The sequence below is a fragment of the Taurulus bubalis genome (genome assembly GCF_910589615.1).
Source record: "Taurulus bubalis genome assembly, chromosome: 7".
Lineage (NCBI taxonomy): Eukaryota > Metazoa > Chordata > Actinopteri > Perciformes > Cottidae > Taurulus > Taurulus bubalis.
Genome location: NC_136595.1, coordinates 9,802,197 through 9,824,423, shown reverse-complemented (window position 1 = coordinate 9,824,423; position 22,227 = coordinate 9,802,197). Strand labels below are relative to the sequence as shown.

Genomic DNA, 22,227 nt, shown 5'->3' with positions numbered 1-22,227 from the left:
GCTGACAGGGAACACTGGTCTTTCCTGCTCGTGTGTGTGTGTGTGTATGTTTGTGTGTGCATCTGGTCAGTCCAGGGTGCATCTGGAGCAGAGGTCCACCCACACAGGCTTTCAGCAGGGGATCCCTCTCGCCTCTCAGAGGCCAGACAAGACAAGCCCGGCTTTGTGCCGGAACAATGCAGCTTCTCATGTCTTCACCGTGTCGGACCGAAAGCTGCTTTCTGAGACACTCCACTACTTAACCCCCCTTTGTATGTTCTCATCAATGCTCTTTGACAGCTACATCTTCAATGATTTCAATGTTCCACATTTTCCCACAACTCATTTGGTGTAATGTGACGGAAATCACGTCACAAACATCATATTTTATTCACCGAATTAAATACATTTCTCTTCAGCTGCCATGGGTTTTGAAAATATGAACACATCAGCGCTTTTTTGCTGACAAGTGCAGAAAAGCGCTTTGCGCAACAGAGTCCGTCTCTCTCTGTAAACCGAGGGGAAGAAAACATTTTGTTGAGGCCTCAGCACTTATGATTAACGCCCCAGTCGAGATGCAACCATCTGGTCATTACTACTTCTGTTAAATCACATAATAACACCCGTGCATGTTCACAGGTCCTGCCCAACACTTCCCCATTTACGCACACAGAGCGTGGCAAGAAAAACAGAAACCCTGGCCATTTGCATACGAGTGGTTTCATCAACGGGTTCATACAACATCAACTCCATGTCAACACTTTTTTTGTTTGCTTGTGAACGGATTACAGAAAATGGACATTCATTTACTATGAGAAAGGCAGAATCATCGGCGATGATGACGCAGTTTAAAGTGTCACAAAGAATGCTGAGCAAAGAATGGACCGTAGGAGCTTTATCCAGGAACGGTTTTCCGTGACCTTAATGACCTGGTCACCGTTGCACTGAGCAGCTGAACGTCAGAAAACTACAAGCTCCTTGCAGAGTCCCAGCCATAACGTCTATCTGTTATCAGTATGTTATCCAACAAAGCACTGAACAGGGTTGTCTATTGTTCCACTGTCCTGCATGTGCAGTTTAAATCAAAAACTGCCATCGACAGCGACCGGGCATGGGATTATCACAAGACCATAAGAGAGCAACCGCAGAAACAAGCGACCTAATATTAGCTGCAAATGTCAAGAACTAAAATAACAACCTCACGCACAACACCAGTGTCACTGAGAACAAAGATAGCCTCGGAAATTATTTCTGGACCGAGTACACACTTACACAGATATGACCATTGTGGCATTCAGAGCCCGATACGAATGCCTGTGAAACATGTGTATCACGGGAGTGCCGTGTAGCCAAGATTTTAACTTTCTTTCAGAGTTTAAAGCCATTTCCATTAGGGCTGCTGCTAAAGACTATTTTTTTATCGATTCATTTATTGACTGTTTATCTAAACAGTTAATTCCCCTAACAAAGTAACCATTTAATTTAGATTCATTATATTTTGAGAAACTGTGCAGCACAAGATAACATGTAAACAAAGGTTTCGATATCAAAAGTGCAAAACTGTAGCTTGATATGTGCTATCAAGATGTGTTACTTGCGGTTCTGCAAAAAGTATGTTCCCAATATTCTTACAGTATGGAGTAAGTAGTGGTGTAATATACAATGTTTCTGTAGCGGTAGCATGTTTTTGTTTTACTTCATTGGATGTTGGTCTATAGAAATATGTTACCCCTGAAATCTTAAATGAAGATATTATAACAGAGAATCAAAATATGCTCCCCATATTCTCACAGAGCACTGACCCCCGTTTGCAATTAAAATTGATAAGACTATGCTATCGATTGTGGCAGCACAAGGCAGCACATATTGTCAGACCAAGCAATGCCGGTGCGTTGGCCTCAACATACGCTCGGCCTTTTGGCGGGGGGCATGAGTAGGGGGGATAGGGTGCCCTAATTTGCATCCAGAATATCAATGGGAAAATATTTATTTATTTGGGACCTGAAATGCTGTTATTCTGACAATTGTCAAAAAAAAAAAAAAAAAAAAAAAACACACTAAACTCTAAAATACATTTATGAAATGACAGCTCTATGATAGTCTTAACCTTTTTTCCAGCCGACGGGTCAAACGCGTCTCAGTAAGCTCCTAAAGCTGTCGGCGTCGGTAAGCTCTTAAGCAGGGCTGCGCTGTGACTCGTCTGTCGCCTCGCAGGCGGCCCTGAGCACCGGTCTCACCTTGAGCTGCTTCTCTTTCTTCTTGCGCACTTCCTCCCACTCGTTGACGATTCGCCCCCACAGGATCCACGAGTCCTCCTCCAGGTGCGAGAGGTTGGAGGAGGCCGAGGAGCTGGACACCAGGGAGGAGCCGCTGTTTCGCCTGGAGCCGTTCATGGAGCGCAGCGACTTGCTGTCCGTCTCCAGCAACCTGTGGGGAAGGGGAGAGGCGGGACGGGCCGTTAGCGCTGTGCACGGGCAGAACATTGATGTTTAAGCAACAAGAAATGCTTGTTTTAATCATTTATCAAAACCTAAATGTCGGACCCTATTCAAGAATACATAGCTAAGTATTTTTAAAAAAAACAACAACATTTAGTCTTTTGCCCGAGTAACACGTACAGGCTCCCGATACAATCAATCACCTGAACTGTTTTATACTTTTACAACTGCAAGACACCGACTAAGTTAATATGTTGCTGTATTATTGTCCCTGTTGCTGCATATAAATCAGTATCAATGCCATAACAACAGTCAACATCTTAAGAAACAAGGGTGGAGTCCTAGTTGAAACATCCTGGTGGCCAAGTGGTATCGCCCCATGTTGTCTGCTGTTAATTGTCCAACAAAGACAAAATAGCATGGAATAATATTTTTTTTTCTTCTATTGGCATCAGCCCTTCATGGCAAAGCAGCAAAAAAAAAAATCTGTGCCAGACAATTTCCCAGCTGTTATTCACAGCCCACATTTAGAGGGTCTAGTGCTAAAAATGGGAGACCTCATTTAAAAAGCCACTTTACCCTCAAGCATTACAGCTTTGTGACACCATCACTGGTAAAACTTTGAAACAGTTTCATCAACAGCCATCAGCAGTCACAATACGATTAAAAAGGAAAAATGTACGTACTTTTCTAAATTAATGTAAGCCCCCTAAATCCTCTTATTCAGAATGTCACAAGAACTAGCAGGTCAATACTAACATTAAAAACCACAAACACACATTGACTGCACGAAAGAGATAGTAAACACTCGTTGGTATTCGTTCAAATTCTACTTGCAACTGCTTTAAGTGGCTTAGAAAAACAACTACAACAGGTCTGTTATGAAAGCAAGCAATGAATATTGGAGGTCAGTAAAATATTGATTCCAATCATGACAAGCAATGCGTTTCTCAGCAGGTTAGTCTTGTACTGTGTCACTCTTATCAGTTCGTCGCTGGAGTTACTGACAAGTGACCCAATCAAGGATCAGTGTGCAGAGAAAAAGAAGCTGGGCCGGCCAACGAGAGGAGCTTGTGACAGACACACAAAGGCTCAGACACCTGATCTCGGAAAAAAAGAAGAAACCTGGGCCTCCACATTAGAGCCTGTGACGTCACTGATGGTGCTCCTAGAATGGCTATCGGGTTACAGCCCAATGTGGGTCGCGCAAAGTGGACGGCCGGAAAAGACCAGTCTGCAGCGGAGCTCCTTCACTTGTGTTCGGCTCTGACGGAGCGCTAAAAAAAGTGAATAATAAAAAAGATACACCTTGCAGCCAGAATGTGGCAGGAATTTCCAGCCGTTTCGGTCCAGTCTGTCACAAATGCTCGTTACACATGAACCTGAACACACTTGCACCGCTGCTAATAATTCACCAGTAGTCAAACAAGTCTGAAGCTTTACAAATACGAAATAGCAAAAACCCCACAGCAAATTAGTTGTCGTCGAGCAATTCTTGCAGTGGTTAAAAAGAAAGTTTGATCAAAACTTTGAGCTCAGACGAAACGCGAAACCGTTAGTTTTACATAATTGTTCCAGACTGTAGACGTTACAATACCATGACTTCAATTTGCAGTTCATTAAGGCAGGAGAACAAGCCTCAAAATACCGTTAGCCTTACCAAGATAAATTCATGACGTACTCTTCATGCCTCTCTGGTTCCTAGGAATTTTGGAGTCAGAATTTGAGTCTGATTCACCGATCGGAGCGGTCAGCGATGGGACTTCCTCGTCTGTGTGACGCCACTGTGAGAAAGCTCGGGGCCTTTTATCTGCTCTGCAGGGTACAAAGGCCTCGCCAAGCACACAAACACCCGGTAAGCCAGTGCAGGATGCGCCGCGGTATCTGGAACATGCATATGAATACCAAAGTCCTCCCTCGCGGTGGTGCACTCGTCTCGTCAACGCTACGCGAGATTATAGGATCTAGCTTGTTTAGTGACAGACGAAGACAGCAGCGCAATGTGTCTTGTTAAAGGACCCCGCTGTGTGTTGGGGTGGAGGCAGGGGTCAAATGGCAGATGAACAGCGAGCCCTAATCGACAACACAACTTCTGTTTCCTAGATGGGAGTCTGTTCACGAGGGGAATTTGGGAGAAAATTAAACCAACGAAACCCGTTAGTTTTGATCCCCCGTTATGAGAGTGTCACTTGGCATTCTGGAGCGGTAGCTGCGGTGGGAGTAGCGATGAGTCACCGACCTCTGCATTCAAACAAGAGCGCTGCTGTCTTCTTCGCTGGAGTTGACTGTGACCCAATCCCGAACTCTGGGCTTGGTTTCCATGCTGACACGGGGTGCACCAGCCATGGGCGAGAGTCCCGGCAGAGGAAGAATTCGCAAAGCTGCCAATGGAGGGGCGTTGCGTCACCCCTCCAACAGCACTCGAATGCGGTGCGAACAATGAGCACGTCAGGGACGGCACAGAGGATACATCTTAACTTACAAAAGATTTGTACGGTTCAATGCGAGGCCATTGTTACCGATTACTGCCAATAATCAGATGTGCCCTTATATCTGTGGTCAGAGTTTCACGCAGGTGCTGGCTCTTGTTCTCAGAGGTTTACTGACCTATCTGGTCAACTTGCTGCAGGAAAAAGCAAGAGTCGCCTCAAATCTGGGCCTGTTCTTGGTTTTAATTTGCACACTTTAGCCAACAAGTAAAGCCTCTTTTTGTAACTAGGGGCACGGGGAAAAAAAGTTGGTAAACTCTGTCAAGGATGGCCAAGACACATATTGTGTGAATAAAGCCAACAAGTAAGAAGAAAGGAAGCAGCAAAACCACCTCACTTCTTACCAATTGTAGAATTAAAATACAAATATCAAACCACCACTCTGCATACAATAGTCCAGAATATGAACAAGTAAGAATAACTCAAATGTCCAAATGTATTTTCCTCTTTCACTTCCTCACTATAACCCACAGGTTGAGCAGTCTACCACCCACATCTTACCCTTCATACATCCTGTCCCAGGTACTGTTGAGCCATAGGAAGAGACTGTCTAAAATGAGGCTGGAGCCAAATATCGCACACGCTATCGCACACGCGCGCACACACGCGCAGACACGCGCGCACACACACACACACACACACACACACACACACACACACACACACACACACACACACACACACACACACACACACACACACACACACACACACACACACACACACACACACACACACACACACACACACCAGCAGCAAATAACCGACGGCCAAAGTAATTCCAAATCAGACCCACGACCGTGCAAGGAGCACACAATGACAAAATGGTGCCTATCTCAAATGACTAGCTAAACCCCCCCAAAAAACGAATTCCTCCAGAACTTTACAAACTCAAGACTTTTCTTTTTCTTTCTTCCGACCATATTTTACTCTCAAGTCAGCTAGTTGGCAAGTCCCAACCTGCTGCGTCACTCTCCTGCAGGTATGTGTGCAGATATGATCAGGAGGGGGATGGTGGGCAGAATCATTCTACGACAGTCAGAGTTGTGCTTATGTGTAAAAAAAGAAACAAAAAAACAAATATTGACTTGGAAATGTGAAAATAAATGTAAAGCCAATGTTTATATAACAGTTTTAAAAGACATGTATATTGTTTCATTACTTTCAGTATGCAAGTATTAGAACTAATAATCCAAATAATGAATTTAAATATCACTGTCGCCTCTACCACAGACCTTCTGAGGAAGTTGAACTTGTTCGGGGTGTAACCGTTTCACTTTTCATGGTAATCTGTTATTGCATAATGACAGTCCAGGTAAATCAGCTGTGTCACATTATTATTAATAGGAGGAAGAGTGTCTGTCCTCCTAATGCCGTGTTCACACCGGACGCGACGCGAATTTGCGGCGCCGCGTCCACCGCGGAAGTTTACTCGCGCGAGTAGAAAGAGGGTGTTCACACCAAACGCGAATTCGCGGCGCGACCAAAGGGGCGTGGCTTAGCTCTGTTGCTTGCCTCTGTGAGAGACAAGCGACGAAGCTTTCATTTCCACTATCGACCATGGAATAAATAACCACTAGTTCTGCTTTATATTTGTTGTGGAAGTCCCAAACATGTCAGAACATGAAACGCCCTCGTATTTGGGTTCATAACATCATCCGTAACCGCACACAGCTCGGTGAATTTCACCGACTCCTCCAGGAACAGCGTCTTGCGTATCTCCGTAAAACGATACCGATTATGCCATCCACCATGGAAATAACCACCAGTTCTGCTTTATACTTTTTGTGTAAACTCCACATATGTCGGAACATCAAACTCCATGGTGTCTGGGTTCATACTATTATCCGTAGTCCCACAACAGCGTCTCAATGAAGCCGCTGTCAGCGCTGGTTCAGGCGGAGCAGCAGCAGTTTCATTCAGAAACGGGGAGACGGCGGTGGTGACGGGCGGAGCTTCTCAACGCTGATTCTCAACGCTGATTCTCAACGCTGATTCTCAACGCTGATTGGCTGCCGCAACTTTGCGTCACGCGATTTCTCCGCCAGAGTTGGGATAATTCAACTCACGCGAATTCGCGCCGCGTCCTTCGCTTTGTTCGCCCCAGGTCAAACGTTCTGTTCGCGCCGCCTCCAACGCGTCTATCTCACCGCACATTCGCGCCGCAGCGCGTCTGTGGATTGACTTAACATGTAAACTGGTCGCGCCGCAAATTCGCGTCGCGTCCGGTGTGAACACGGCATTACAGTCTGAGCTCCTTCCCTACGCCTCTCACAGGCCAAGTCATAAAAGGTCAAACGGTTCCTGTGCCATCAGCTCGCTAAATTCTCACTCACTAGATGATGGCTGCTGCACAGAAGACACAGTTCAACAGAGCCTGAACGCATCATGATGTAACCGAACAGAACCTTTATTCAATTTTAACACAGACAGGTTGTTTACCATGCAACATTATCAGGGATCGGCAAACAGAAAGCATGAATGCTGATGTCCTGATCACATATTTTACTGAATAATCATGAGACAACGATCCGTTACACGACTATTAAATATATATTTTAAGTTTCTGATTTTGTATTTTGACTGGAAGCCCTTCATGTACAATACTTTTCATACGTGCATCATTTCATTCATCATCTCCAAAAAATAAGAAGATTCCCTTCACAATTAAGTTCAATACATCGTCTAAGCCAGTGATTCTTAACCATAGGGCCGCGGCCCCCCATTGGGCCGCGAGCGCCACCTAGAGGTTCCCGCCAAAAACGTTCCGTTTTCACCTGTGGGCCGCGAGGGCTGTGGGAACGCATAGGTTATCAATCGAAGACAGCAGAGATATTATTGTTGTCCATGAGACGCTCAGCTACAATATATCTTCCCACCACTTGGTGGCAGTAATGCATCAGTCAGTTATTTAACAAGCTCTAATATGCAGAAGAAGAAACTCAGCCAGCAGCTAGCTAGCCTGTAGCGAACGTTATATTGCTGTACATTTGTAACAGAGATGCACCCATACCAATACTGACAACGAATATCGGCCGATACTGACTTCATGTCCACACTACTGGGTTTCCATTTTGAAACATATCTTTTGCTGCGCGTCCGCACTACGGCAGAGTTTTAGAGCACCGAAAACACGTGCATGCCCAGTGTACGTGAATGGTCATGTGATATGCGTTTTCAAAAGGTTGACGTGTGGACGGAGATCATTGCGACAACGACAGCGGTCGTTTTGGTTTTAAAACAAAAACGTATTAGTGTGGATGTAGCCTTAAATAGCTGGTATCGGACACCATTATTTTAATAATAACAACTTAGTATATTTGTATTTATTTGTTACATTTTGTTTTGCAACGTTGCCTTCTTCCACATGAAAGAATGATCCCAGTCTCTTTCACACAGTGAGGCATACAGACTTAAATAAACACCGGTGCCTGATTGGTACTCGTATCGGTGGCGGGGCTGAAAAGGTTGGATCAGTGCATCCCTAATTTGTATTGTTTTACACAATCCAAAAAAGCAGCTTGTAGGATTCTGTGCCAATCGGCCAGCCTGTGTTCTCTATCTCTGTGGAACTGATGACGCGGTATCAAACCCGTGGAGAGCCGCGCTCTACCACGCAACCACAGCTCACAAACTGTTAGCTTGACGGGCCGAAGAAGCGTAAGAGACGGACTGCTCACCTGTTCTGCTCCTCGAGTTTGGCGAGCAGCTGCACATCGTCAGGACTGAGCTGAGCCGGCGAGGCCGACGAAGCCGGCGAGAGGGCGGGTGAGGACAGAGACGTAGAAGAGGAGGTGGCGGTGGTCTGCAGGGACGTGGGCGTGGCCACCTGGCTAGCCATCTGACTGACCGTGTGGGACACCGAGTTCTTCACCCATGAGAGAGTAGAACTCAGCTTACCAGCAACCTTGTTTGTCGCCACCTGCAGGGGATGGAGACAAATTCAGACATAACACCTCAGCAATACAACTGTGGCTGTATTCATTAATTTCCGCTTCACAGGGCGGTCTAGCCTGAATCAGACAACTTCTTAACTTATCTCTGCGTCAGCTGGGTTTCGCTTACAATCAAACCAAATGTAAATATGTATTTCAACATAATATCTGGCAGAACCATGAAATAAAAAGTCCCGCCATTCTTATCTTGCAGTTACTGAACATCATCACATCTGACACCTTCTGAATGCTTCATTATTAGTTTTGTTGGAGGTGCACCAGCAGCACAGATCTAGCAGTCAGAGTCGTGACTCGATCAAAAACTGCTTAGCTTTCAACTTTTCGTGCCAATTAATGATATAGTTTTGAATGATGAATTGAGTGACAATCACTAATCATTCTGTCAATTCACTCAATCAAAAAAGTGAGCTAATTTATGAGGATTATTATCCCACATGATTGACATTTCTTTATCTTTTACCAATACTCTGAAATATTACATTACAAAAGGCCACATCACCACCATACGCAGGCCTGAAAGCATTTTGTCACAATGTTACAAGAACCTACTGCCGACATTTGACACACAGTAATGACAAAAGCACGACAAATTGCCGACAAGTACAAGGATCGTCACTCGGCAATATACTGTCCACATGAACAGAGACCATGGAGAGGAAGAGGGTACATGATGCACAATAGTGACGGCTGAATGCAAGGAATCCTCTAGACACTCCTACCTGCTATTCCAAATAATCCCAAAATCATTGGCGTTCAGCTGGTTATATACTCCATATTAAGAGAGAACCACGCATAAAAATAAAGAAAAACACCATTAATTTGAAAAGTCAGTCACAAGTTCTACCCAGGCGGAAATCCACTCCTCAGACCTTCGGCCGGTCTAATGACGCCCTGCTCCGTAAGTCATATGCTGATCACACTGCCAGGAAGGGTCAAAGTGCTCCACTAAAGATTATAGGACTTCTTTCATTCTCCTGCTGAAATCAGTCTACAACGGGAAGTGGACCTGTGCCCAGCAAAAAAAAAAAAAAAATTCTGAAATTCACTTCACACCTGATATATGTATTAAATTTTTTTTTAGCCTTTGGTTTCAACCCAACAGGAAGTCTGGATACTGCCACCAGGCTGATCATTTCATGCTTCTTACTCTTATTACTCTGTATGAAACGATGAGTCATTTTCCCGTGAGTATCGGGCCTAGAGAGGGCCGAAGACACAGCGGAGAAGAAGAGAGAAACAAAGGAGGGGGAGGAAAGGATTGTGGTAAATGTGGTGATAGGAGTGTGTTATAGTAGACTGAAAATATCTTAGCTAAGGTTTTTTTACCCTCCTGTACACAAACACTGAGTGACTTTACTGATACAACAGAGATGGACGTTTAGGTGACCGCTGGTTATCTTTGCAGATATACATATAGAGTACCGTAGATCTGATTTTAACAACTGTTTTTGGACGATGAAGAGATTTGATTGAGCTGTGGGGAAGAGTGTGCAAGAATAGGCAACAGGACAAATTACTATATATTATTTCTTAAACCAAACAAGCTGCAGTCGACAGGGCGTCCTTGTGACCCAGTGGTTATGACGCATACAAGATAAACGCAGCATCCCAGGTTTTATAGTATTAGACAGTAGTATGTCATCGCCCTCTCCCCACGCATCCAGTCTGCAGATCACTGTGACCCATCGACTGCGATAAAGGTAAAAATGTCACGAAGAAAACTGGAGGAAACATATATTTCCGCAAATTATGAATAGCCTGTAGTGCAAATCCAAAGTTTAAAACATTCTAAATTATGCATCATAAAAGCTACTGTATATTACATTACACATTCTAGGTGTTGCCGGTGCCAAGTCCATTCTGAAACAGGAAGCTGGTCCACCAAACCTGAAAAGCTTTCATAACAACACCCAGTTCCTGAGCTTTAACTGTGGGGGCATATTTACTGACCTTCATCGACACCATGACATGACAGGCAGCTAAACTAACAGATCCACATCCTGGAGATCCAACAGGTTGGCGGCATTAAATGAGCCTGGACAGATGATACCATGATGACAACTAGGCCATAGAAGGCAACACTAGCTTTGTAGGAAAGAGGATATTAAGAGCAACAAAGGTCTGTGGAATATGCATGTAGATGTATTTTATTACAAAAGAAAACCTCTTAATAAATTGATTTATTTTTCAAAATATCAAGAATCAGTGGAAGACAAGGCAGTGAGCATTTATACCATTATGTCACTGTATTGTGGGATTGTATTGTATATTTTGTCGATACAAAAAAATTGAGCGAGCAAAGTTTCTCCCTTCTTGATTTCTGAAAATGTGACTTACAAATAATATGTTCTTGATCGCTGTCTTACACATCAACTAGTACTATAATCAGACACTTCAAACTGGGATTTATCCATGTGACAGATGATATACGTCTATGTCACTGTGATTTTAAGTCCATACAATTTAACAAAATCACAGAGCCAGAAGATGTTATGCGTGTGTGCAGTGCACTCTGACTCAGATGCCGATCAGCACATTTTTCCATCTCAACAGCAAAACAACAAAAGCAATTATGTTAGTTAAATTAATTAATACATGTTTGACATTACAAAGAACCAACAGTCACACTGTGACTAGATTCACCTGCACGGTACAATTTACATAGGACATCTAATCGTCCTCACGTGAATCCACTTATATAGAACTGCAATTAACTTTAAGGATATCGAAAAATGAATTACATTCTTTGTGTGAAAAGAATTAGCAATGTTGTTATATGGGAAAATTTATAAAAAAGCTTTATTTCTGTTTACCCAATAGAAACTCCATTTATTTATTTTCCCCACTGAGCCAGGCTAGCATCGTGTCTGTAATCCTTCTCTTTGAAAGCAAAGAAGAAAATGTATAAGGGCATGAGGTTTCTTCACAGACTGATTCACAACTATGGAGAGAAAAGATTAACCATGTGGAGGTAAGGCCTGGACCGTGCCTGGTTTATGTGTGCTCTTATTAGGTCTGATTAATGATGTACCTCATGAATAAACCGTATTAATTGATTTCCTTATTTATTTACACAGGAGGGGAAAAATGGCAGTGTGCCTTATTGTAGTTTTTTTTTAAGCAGACTAAAAATGACCTGAAATTCAGGGACCAAAATATGAGCAGCCCAAACATCTACTTAGCCAGGAGGACGGGGGAAGTCGTGCTTTGAGAGACTTCCAGGTGGCAACACATTCCTTCTAGCAAGCCCAGCAAACTGAAGCAAGGCTTCCTATAAATCCTGGATACAGGAGATTGTTCCTGCTTTTGTTTGCCAATGAACTCAAAGGGACGTCGAGACGCAGTGCGCATAGCTAATGAAACTCACAGCAAGTCCGGAAGAAAACCTCGGCGAGAACAACTTCAAGGCGATTGGGGAACTGAGAAAGACCAACGGCAGAATAGAGAAGCATTTCCTTTCTCCCAATTCAAAATGCACAGCACCCAACAGATAGCTCACAGCGCTGAAAGAACCGGACCAAGCCAAAAAGGGACTGTTGCAAACTCTTTCGCTACGGAAAATGTAAACGCCTATCCACTGGGGGTTTTTAACGCCGTCATCTGAGGGGCCTTTTCTCACTTTTACTTCTCTTTTATCGCTTGCCACTTCTAGGCAGGGAAGAGGAACCAAAATTGTCTGGCCCAGCAGGAGAGAGCAGGGCTGTCTTCAGGGAAACATGTTGTTCATGTGCTGCGTGAGGGTATTAAAACACACAGGCACCCAGAGAGTAAGGCTATTCTTCATGATGCAGCCACATTATGGGAGCGACAACCACCAACTGTTATTTTACACTTGGCCGGCAAAAGCAGCACTGCAAAAAGTAGCCTTACAGTAGTGCAGGGAGGGACATTTTTTTTTAACAATAACACCCACACATAATATTTAGCCTTGGCTAGTTTATTCTGTAGGAGTGACTGCTCGGGTCAATCTCACACACAGACTCACTCAGCTGTTTCTTCTCCGTTTGTGAGATCTCCCAAAATAACACTCCTAAAAAGTAGTCACAAAGCAAACGACAAATGGGCTCACATGCACATCTTCTGCTCCCTTCTTTGCCCCAAAAAGATGTACGATAACTCCCTGGTGTACGATACGTTCCTCAGCATCTATACTGAGGTCGGAGTAAAACTTGTGAAGGTTTCTGCCGCAGCTACATGGGGATCTCTAGTCTGACAGGCACGAAAAACAAGCAAGCGAGTGGGAGGTGTTAGTTACAGAAGCGTCTGTCCGTGACCTCCTAGGAAACTCATTTTACACCGATAGAAGTGTCACTATACATGATAAGCTCATTCCCGATGAGGGAATCCCGATAACAGAAATACATTTAAATAAAACCACCCAGGTTTTATTGGAGGGTTATTCTTTAATTCCTTTTGGCAAGAACATATACTTAAACAGTAAATTGTTCTCCTCCATCTCTTCTACCTGTTAGCTTTAGTCATAGGTGGAGCATAATGTGGTTTCACACCACTGAGCTCATGAAAAAAGATGAGGTTTTAGGTGAGGAATCTAATGTCTAGCATTACATGTAATGGAGGGTTGTGGTTGGCCTTGGTCTGGCTCTGCATATCCATAGCACACATCCAATGCCCAGACGTACAGTCTACGTGTGAGAGATATACAATGTTCAAGTTATGATCATCAACCAAAAGACTTTTCCACAACCTCATCCTCACATATATTTAAACAAGTAAGATATGTCGTTTTAAAAAGGTGTTAAACGAAATATCTGTCCGCACAGCCGCGTTGTTGTTGTTGTTGTAACTTGCAAGTCACTTCTCCGCAGTCTGAGTTAAATATAACCTCTGCTGAGCAGTTTTAAATCATGTTGCTTGGGCTACACACGATGCCCTTTCCCCAAAAAACATTTGGTTTGCAGTCAGTTTTACAGAGGAGAAGTCTGCTCCTTGTAAGGCTCGCTGGTGTTAGTGAGCTGAAATGGAGATCTGGCATCAAATGCAACAGTATGCGGTGTCTTTTCCTCCAGAAGGCTCTAACGTTGGCGTTACAGTAGTTTTACAATACTTTACAGTGGGTTTACAGTAGTTTTATATAGGGTAAGTTACCGTGACTTTGCCGAGCAGGGGGAGAAAAGAAAAAACTCATCCAACCGTAAATTATACTTTCTTTCCAGGCGATAGCTGGAGCCCTTCGCGAGCCAATTAATTAGCTAGTTTTGTTCCCCAAACTCTTAAGCTGGGCTCACAATGGCATGACTGGAAACCAGCGACAAAAGCTGATATTGCAACGAACCTAAGGCAGGAGTTCAGTCTTGACACAGTCTACTTTCTGGATGTAATGTCACACCGTTCACTTGGAGTTATACGGCGGTAACTTCAAAGTCGTTTTACGAGTTAGTGTTCTCTCCAGTACTTAGTCGGAGCCCGAAAGGGAAAAAAGCAACAATAACCTTCTTTTACCTTGACGAGTTTTCAACCAGCCTCAGCGAACGTCGTCTGCTTCCCATGCACCAAAGTATGGTCCCACTGTTACGAGAAAAATACCACTTTCCGACCACTTTACCCGGATACATCAGCTATTTTCCCCACGTTAGCATCGCTAAGTTTCCACTTGAAAGCTAGCCAGTGGTGAGTGAGCTAGCTAGTTCCCATTGACTCTCCGGTCCAGCCCATGCAGCCGTATCATACGTGTACACAAACGTCTGCAGAGCTCGGACAGACTGCGGCGGCCTACCAAATGTTTACATCGCACAGAGCATGCGCCTGCGCCCGAAGCCGCCACAGCACCGCCACCTAGTGGTCGCGATGAGACACTGCACACCAGAGACCTTTAACTGGGCAGTTTATTTCATCATCCAGAAAGAGGAAATGTTGAATTTACAAATATTTGTTTGTGGGTGGAAGGAGAAGTACAAGTGTAGTAATGTTGCTCAAATTGCTTTTGATGCAAACAAACCTCTGACTATGTCACACAAAGTACCTTGTGTTGGACAGTAAACAATCTAAAGTGAGGTCAAGCAGGTCATGGTTGGACCATAACCTCATCACCGTAGGTCACTCTGTAATGTTTGCATTACAACAACCAGTTGAGTGCCACACTATGTCGTTAGGGTTATCCAGAGGGCATGCCAGCACCGCTGACGTTTATTTCAGTTATGGCCACAGCACCACCTGAAGGGTAGAGCTCATTTGTTTGACTTATCTTTACACATGTTTTTGCTTGATAAGTCCATTTCTTGTTCAGTGTAGATGTGTGATTCTCGATTTTCTCACAGTTTTTGAGCCCGGTCTGTGACACTCTTTTGGAAACTGTACATGTCTAGTGATGTGAGCTAGCAAACCAGCAGGAGTTCAAAATTGTCACCGTTATCAAAATGTGGATAAAGCATTTCCTATTTGGCAGCATTCAGAATAAGGCAATGTGTTTAGGAAACAGGAGCCAAAGAAAGGGAGCATTTTAGACTCAAATCACTGTTATCATTCTTTCACCAAGTTACATGTCACCTCGCCTTGAGATTTATTCCATTGAAGCACGTTAGGTCTCAGGCTTCCTAATCAGTATCTCACCTACGCTCACTTACCTGAAGTTCATTGTTGAGAGAAAAGATACTTCCGTTCGAGTAGAGTGAAGGTTTGAACGGTGTTACGTCAGTGGTCATTCAATTGAGGCACGCTGTCTTCATAGTTGAATCAGAAAATTAAGCATTCATCAAATTATGAAAATTCCATTTCGTACTCAGTGGCTAATCCTCAAAAAAACAAAACCATGATCCTAAATTGGAATAGAATGATGTAAAATGAACCATAAACTGAAGAGGAGCCCCTCTCTACGTTTGTAATTTCGCTTGGCTTTCACTAAGCGATGACTGTCAATAGAAACTCATGAGGTAACCACATCTCTGGTGAAAATATGAGAAAGCCAACGTCCTCGGCACGCATACCGAACAGTCCTGCAGCCTACTTTTCAGGTTTTACATGGGAGCAGTGACGCATGTCTTTTGTCGGTTGTTGGACACTCCTCTGCTCTTTGAAGGAGCTGAAAAGCAGCTGACGTTGCAGGACCCACTTGGCAACACCATGGCGACTGTAGGCCACGGAACCTGATCCACCGTCACAACAATCACATCTCAGTCTGTCAGGCATAAATAATTAGACAGCTTTGGAGACAGGATGGTGTAGTAATCCTCAGTAATGAGGTTCAAATCGTCACTAAGCCCCTAAAATAATTTAAATGGAATGAAAATAAATACTGAAAAACATGAACTGGTGTTGGGTGAGTTAGTGAATGTCAAAATCCTTACGTGGCATCAGGTATTAAATGGACTTATTACTCAGTTAACTGTGACTGTGCTTGTATTGTTTGCAGTCACACCCATATCCCCAGATGCACTCTATTATGCACTTTGAAATCCTCACCGACTAATGGCTGAATTAAAAACCTGGATTTCTGCTACTGTAATGGGTATCACCGGACTGAGCATTTCAAAAGCACCAATGAAACTAAATCTGTTTGTGTGTGGACCGAACAGACTCTTGATAGAATAACACGGCTGATCTAAGAGACACCTAAGTCTGTGTATATAATCAATACCAGAGTGGGAATTTTCTACAGAACGTTTCTTGTGAATGCTACAAACGCGGGAGCAGCAGAACGATTGAGGACAATTGAAGGAGTAGGAGTGTTACGCTTTGTGAGAGAAAACAAAAGAAAGGAACGGCGAAACGAGTGAAGGCCACATAGAACTGGGGGTTGGGTGATGTACAAATGCATATTGTCGTCACAGTGTAAATGTGTCAACCGTACAGAGATTTTTCCATTTACACCATTGTGTCCCTTGAATAGCTCAGTGTGTATTCAGCTAATTGTAGAAAATATTGCTAATAAAGGACCAGGATTGATTTATGGCACCATTTTATTTGAATATGATTTTTGTCACAGTGTCAGATATTACTTTGCTGTAACTCTTAATTTCTTTTTAAACCATACCAAGACTATGTATTAATATCACAATATAAAACGACATATAGGCCGACCATGATAGAGGATTGTATCCGTATCACTTCACTGTATCACATTGTCGACACATTTTTAGGGTTGACAATGTGACACTGAACTGTAAAAAACACAAAATACAAAGGACTCACACTATTACTGTTCTCAGAACTACAACCGCTTGCATGCCACACACATTGTGTCCCACGTTGTAAATACATCATGATGAATGTATACATTATGCACACAATAGGGGAAGAATCAAATGGTCTTCGTTTTATTTTTTGCCAATTTAGTGTGAGGTATGCAGGGAATAAGAGGTCTGGACAGCGGACCCTTCGCTTTGAGGGCAATAAATGAAAAACTAAGCCCACTATAACCCCATGTTTGAACAGTTGAGAATTAGTATATGTGGCTGATTACTCCTCACAATCTGCCCACATTTTTCTATATAAAAACAATGAGAAGGAATTAGCAAGCCACCATGTCCTAAAAGAGCTGAATATGTTATGTTACAAGTGAATAACAAAAAAACACACAAGAAGAACTTGAAAATGGTGATATAACAACAACAAAAAAGAGACGCCGTGTCCACGCCGGCTCGCTGGGGGGCAGAATGGCGAACCCTCTGCAGCATGGCGCATCCTGTGACACGGTATTTACGGAGCATGCGCATAGCGCTTCTTCCTTTTTCCAGTGCAGCGGAGTCAAGCCACAGTCTTTGGCTCCGGGCTCCTTCATAAGGAGACAGAAAGACTGCAAAAATGGTTCGTAATTCGTCCCAATATGTGTCTCCATGCGCGGCTAAGACATCCCTCGTGCGCTGTGTGCTGTCGGACATTTACAAACATGCCGCTGTTGCTCAGATGAAGATAGATTGAGTCCCGCTAACGCGCAGCCCGGTCTGCTTGAACGTGGCCTAAACGGCCGCCCTCACAAAGTCCATGTTCCCGTTTTCCTGTGATGTATTTCCTTCGTGTGACCAGTGAGCCTCCAAACTCACTAACCCCAAAATTTGCATTTCATACACCTCACTATTGGCTCGTTTTGTGTTTGCTGCTAACTACCCGTTCATTTCCACTGGTCGAGCTAGCTAACGGCTAACGCCAGACAGAGCTAACATTAGCGGTCTGACGTTAGCTCTGACGTTAGCTCTGTCTAACGGTGAAATCCCGATTACTTTGGACAAAGTGAGCTAACGTTAGCTTTTGTGGCTGTCAGTGTTGTCCCTGACACTAAGTTGATGCGTGTCTCTCTCCCCATGCAGGGTTTTGTCAAAGTAGTGAAGAACAAGTCCTACTTCAAGAGGTACCAGGTGAAATTCAGGAGGAGGCGAGGTAAGACGCCTTGAAAGTCATGCCAGAGCTTAGTGACATCTCGAAATATGCTGAGTATCATTTTTAAATGCTACTTGTGTGTTTCCCTTCCAGAGGGAAAGACCGACTTCTTTGCCCGCAAGCGCCTGGTCGTACAGGATAAGAACAAGTACAACACACCCAAGTACCGAATGATCGTCCGGTTCTCCAACCGAGACATCTGCTGCCAGGTGAGCGCACGCTGAACTTTGACCCGTTGACAACATCCTTGAACTGACGTGTGTTTGTGTGGCCGTGCAATGCGGCAACGATGGAGAATCTTAGGAAAGAACATTGTAAATGGCAGATACAAACTGGAACTTAGTTCAGATAAAGCATGGTCAAATCCTCGATGTGGAGTTTTCCACAATTGTTTCTGGTCAGGTGATTGAACACTGCAACTGTGTCTGGAAATAGAAGTGCTTGTCTGTAGTCAATGCCGTTGCGGTCCAGATACAACATGCGTCTGTGCTTTTTTAATTGATTGCGTGTGATTGCGCTGCAGATCGCCTATGCCAAGATTGAAGGCGACATGATCGTGTGTGCGGCCTACTCGCACGAGCTGCCGAAGTACGGCATCACCGTGGGCTTGACGAACTACGCTGCCGCCTACAGCACTGGGCTGCTGCTGGCCCGTAGAGTACGTACAAACTTCTCTCTTTACATTGTATCATATTCAGCGCAAACCTATTTTCAAAATTCTGCTCTACCAGGTGTTGATCTTGAGTGACTTATTTTTGTCTCTTTTATTCTTCGTCCTCAGCTGCTGAACAAGTTCGGCCTGGATAAGGTGTATGAAGGCCAGGTTGAAGTGACTGGCGATGAGTTCAACGTGGAGAGCATCGACGGTCAGCCAGGCGCATTCACCTGCTATCTGGATGCTGGTCTTGCCAGAACCACCACAGGCAACAAGGTCTTCGGCGCCCTGAAGGGGGCCGTGGATGGAGGCCTGTCCATCCCACACAGGTAACCTGTCCTGAGAGAAATAAGGTTTCATTCCAGAATCGGAATCTGCTAAAAGATGCACATCGTTATTCTTTCTTTTTTGAACCCTTGACTGCAAAGCGAGTCGATCAGACTGGTGGAAATCCTAAAATGTCTAATACTTAATAATAATGCTTGTCTTTATATTATAGAAATCTTTATATTATAGAAATCTTCACTGTTGCTTCTCTGACACTTTAATTAACCAGAGTCCTTGCTATTATCAGTAGCACCTCCTGACTTTCATACTATAGTCAAAATGTTTGCTGTGACAAAAGCCTATTTATGCAGCCGCCGAATAGGTTTTGTATTCTGAATGGCACTCCAGAGCTATTAAGTTGAGGTGCAGACAGCCTGCCACAAAAATGAACTTGTGGTCATGGCTGAATCGCTGAGGTTTGATATAGAAATTGTAGTGCAGTGAACGAAACGGATGAGTTGGTATTAACTCGTCTGTCAAGGTGCTGCGGCTGTAATTCAAGGCTTGTTTGTGACTGATACTGATTTGACACGTACTGAGCTATGGTTGGTTTAATCGTGTGCCAGCGGCTTAGGGTGTAGTTTGTTTTAAAATGCATGAAATATCTAAATCTACGCTTTCAGGAAATAGCAGTAAACCTTTGAGTAGAAAGGAGGTTATATGAAGGGCTCCAGCGCAGGTTGAATGCAGTAGCTGAAAGCGTGACGAGGCCTGTTAGTCTTTTAGTCATTTGCTCCGCCCTCCTCTCAGATGTTTTCCAGAGTCAATTGGGACACTTCCCAAGTTTACATGTTTGTCATCTGTGCAGTTCTACGTTGAATGAGATATCTGGTGTCATTTGAATTGTGACCAACGCAGCAGCTAATTTGTGTTACCCGAAATTCAGAGATAATTCAAAGACACAATTTAGTGTCGATACTAAAACATGCATTTCGTCAGTTGTGAAACTGGTCTTCTGGTTACAAAGGGATCCATACGGCAGGTGCTGTGTTCAGCAGTCCTGACGTCCTGTTTCTACCTAGCTGACTGCTGCACTCTGCATGTCAGGGTCTGTGTAGTGGATCTGCCTGGCCACGTGTGGAGGAGGTCTGGCTCGTGTGACAATGGTGTTTAAATGCAGCCTGAACCGCTTGCGTTCGTGAGGAAACGGCAGCAGGCTTTTAAATGCCAGAGACGTTGTCATTACGATGCAGGTGTAGATGGGTGCCTGTAAGGAATTGAATGCAAAGCTGTTTTGATAGTGCACACGTAACGCATCTGTGTGCAGTGATATAACACTATTGTTAATGTCATGTAAATGCTTACTGAAGCTCCTGGGATTCACCTATTTTGTATGTTTCCCCCCACAGCACCAAGCGCTTCCCTGGCTACGACCCAGAGAGCAAGGAGTTCAACGCTGAGGTTCACCGCAAGCACATCATGGGCGTCAACGTGTCCGAGTACATGAGCTACCTGATGGAGGAAGACGAGGACGCTTACAAGAAGCAGTTCTCCCGCTTCATCAAGAACGGAGTCTCCCCCGATTCGGCAAGTTGTCGTCGTGCTATGTGATGTTGTGCACATGGCTCTGTATCTGGATAGTAGATGTGAGCGAGTCACGGTCAAAGGGCTTCTGTCTATCGACTGGTCTCATTAGTGGCAGGTTTCACCTGTTAGTGATTCATCATAAGGACAATCGTGAGTCATGGCACAGTGATCGCAGCCTTTCCTTCCTAATTGGTAACCAAATAATTAATCTGGATTTGTACCAGTTGGTGCTTGTAATGGAGGATTCAGCTTGCACCGTTCTTAAAACGGCTTAAATCTTGCACATAAAAAAAGCTTATTTTCAGCTCTGCCCCTGTGTAATTGAGCAGTGTCTCCATTCGTCCCAGTAATTCATATTTATTAAGAATGAGCATCATAATCCCAATGACAGAACAAGCTTGAGCGTCTCCAAATTTGAGAAACATTCCCCAAACTCTGACCCAATCCTTGATAGGATCACGATGAACTCTTACATATATCTTAAGAGTATGTTGTGGAATAATGGGGTTTATATCAACGTGTACATTTTTGTATTAATTGCTACACAAAAGGAATGAACATTTGCCCCCAAATTCTTCCAGTCAAAGGATTTCATGTATTTGTGAATAAGCTACACCGGCTGTTGGCACAATAGAGAAGCAATATCTAGCTATCGTCTAAGTAGAAAATGCTTGGTTCAAGTTTTGGAAATGACATCTTAAGATTGCTTGTTAAATCATGCGTCATGATGTATGGACTTGATAATTGGAAATTATTAAACTGTAAGAACACCGAAAGGGCTAACATCTTGAAGTTACTTGACAAATGTCTAGTTAAAATCTTCATTTTTTATTTCTTGGATATGAAACTATAACTTTCGATCGTCTGAATTCATCTGCCAAAAGTGTTTGTTTCCATTCGCACGGCAAGTGTGAGTGGAGAACGAATTGCACCCATAAAATCGGATGTTGACTCAGCTCGTCTTTCTTTCAGATTGAGAAAATGTACGAAAATGCCCATGCAGGAATTCGTGAGAATCCAGTCCATGAAAAGAAGCCTCCCAAGGAAGTCAAGAAGAAGAGGTGAGAAATGCTGACGTGTTTAAAATATTTGTTTATTGTAGGGTCCCAAACCAGTTTGATTTTAAAATGTGACTAAAATGGCCATAATATAGTACAATTTGGAATGCAAGTTAGGCATTTGGAAACCAGGAATGTACAAAAAGACAAAAAATTGCAAATGCTAATTGTGTTTTTGTGTGTGAAGGTGGAACCGTGCCAAGCTCTCTCTGGCCCAGAGGAAGGACCGCGTCGCCCAGAAGAAGGCCAGCTTCCTCCGGGCTCAGGAAAAGGAGGATGCAGATTGAGGTGTCTGTCTGCTCCATTCCTCATTCGGAAATTTGTTCTAATAAATCTATTGAAAAAGAGTAAAGTCTCGTGTGCTCATGTATTGTACTTGATGTGTCCTTTATTAGCAGTGTCGAGGGTTTCTTGATCCCCCTTTTTAATTTTATAGGAAAGTGTTGTGTAATTTAACTGCTCGATGGC

General features: G+C 43.7%; 2 protein-coding genes across 3 annotated transcripts in view; one reads left to right on the top strand and one right to left on the bottom strand.

Moving 5' to 3' along the window:
- Window positions 1-14,359, bottom strand: part of evi5b (ecotropic viral integration site 5b) — a 33,602-nt gene extending 19,243 nt beyond the window's left edge. The window contains exons 1-3 of one of the 2 annotated variants that reach the window (XM_079221371.1): window positions 14,323-14,359; window positions 8,587-8,828; window positions 2,217-2,406 (exon numbers count right to left, since the gene is read on the bottom strand). In XM_079221371.1, the coding sequence (XP_079077497.1) occupies window positions 2,217-2,406; window positions 8,587-8,747 (351 nt within the window). In that variant the 5' untranslated portion in view covers window positions 8,748-8,828; window positions 14,323-14,359. Of the gene's footprint in view, window positions 1-2,207; window positions 2,407-8,586; window positions 8,829-14,322 lie in introns of those variants that run through there. The other variant, XM_079221372.1, reaches the window with a different exon arrangement.
- Window positions 14,360-17,542: 3,183 nt separating this feature from the next.
- rpl5b (ribosomal protein L5b) lies at window positions 17,543-22,119 on the top strand. Its single transcript, XM_079221014.1, has 8 exons — window positions 17,543-17,622; window positions 18,123-18,192; window positions 18,286-18,401; window positions 18,716-18,850; window positions 18,974-19,176; window positions 20,524-20,701; window positions 21,674-21,762; window positions 21,947-22,119. Exons 1-8 carry the CDS (start codon window positions 17,620-17,622, stop codon window positions 22,044-22,046), a joined length of 894 nt encoding a protein of 297 aa, XP_079077140.1. The 5' UTR covers window positions 17,543-17,619; the 3' UTR covers window positions 22,047-22,119.
- Window positions 22,120-22,227: the final 108 nt, after the last annotated feature.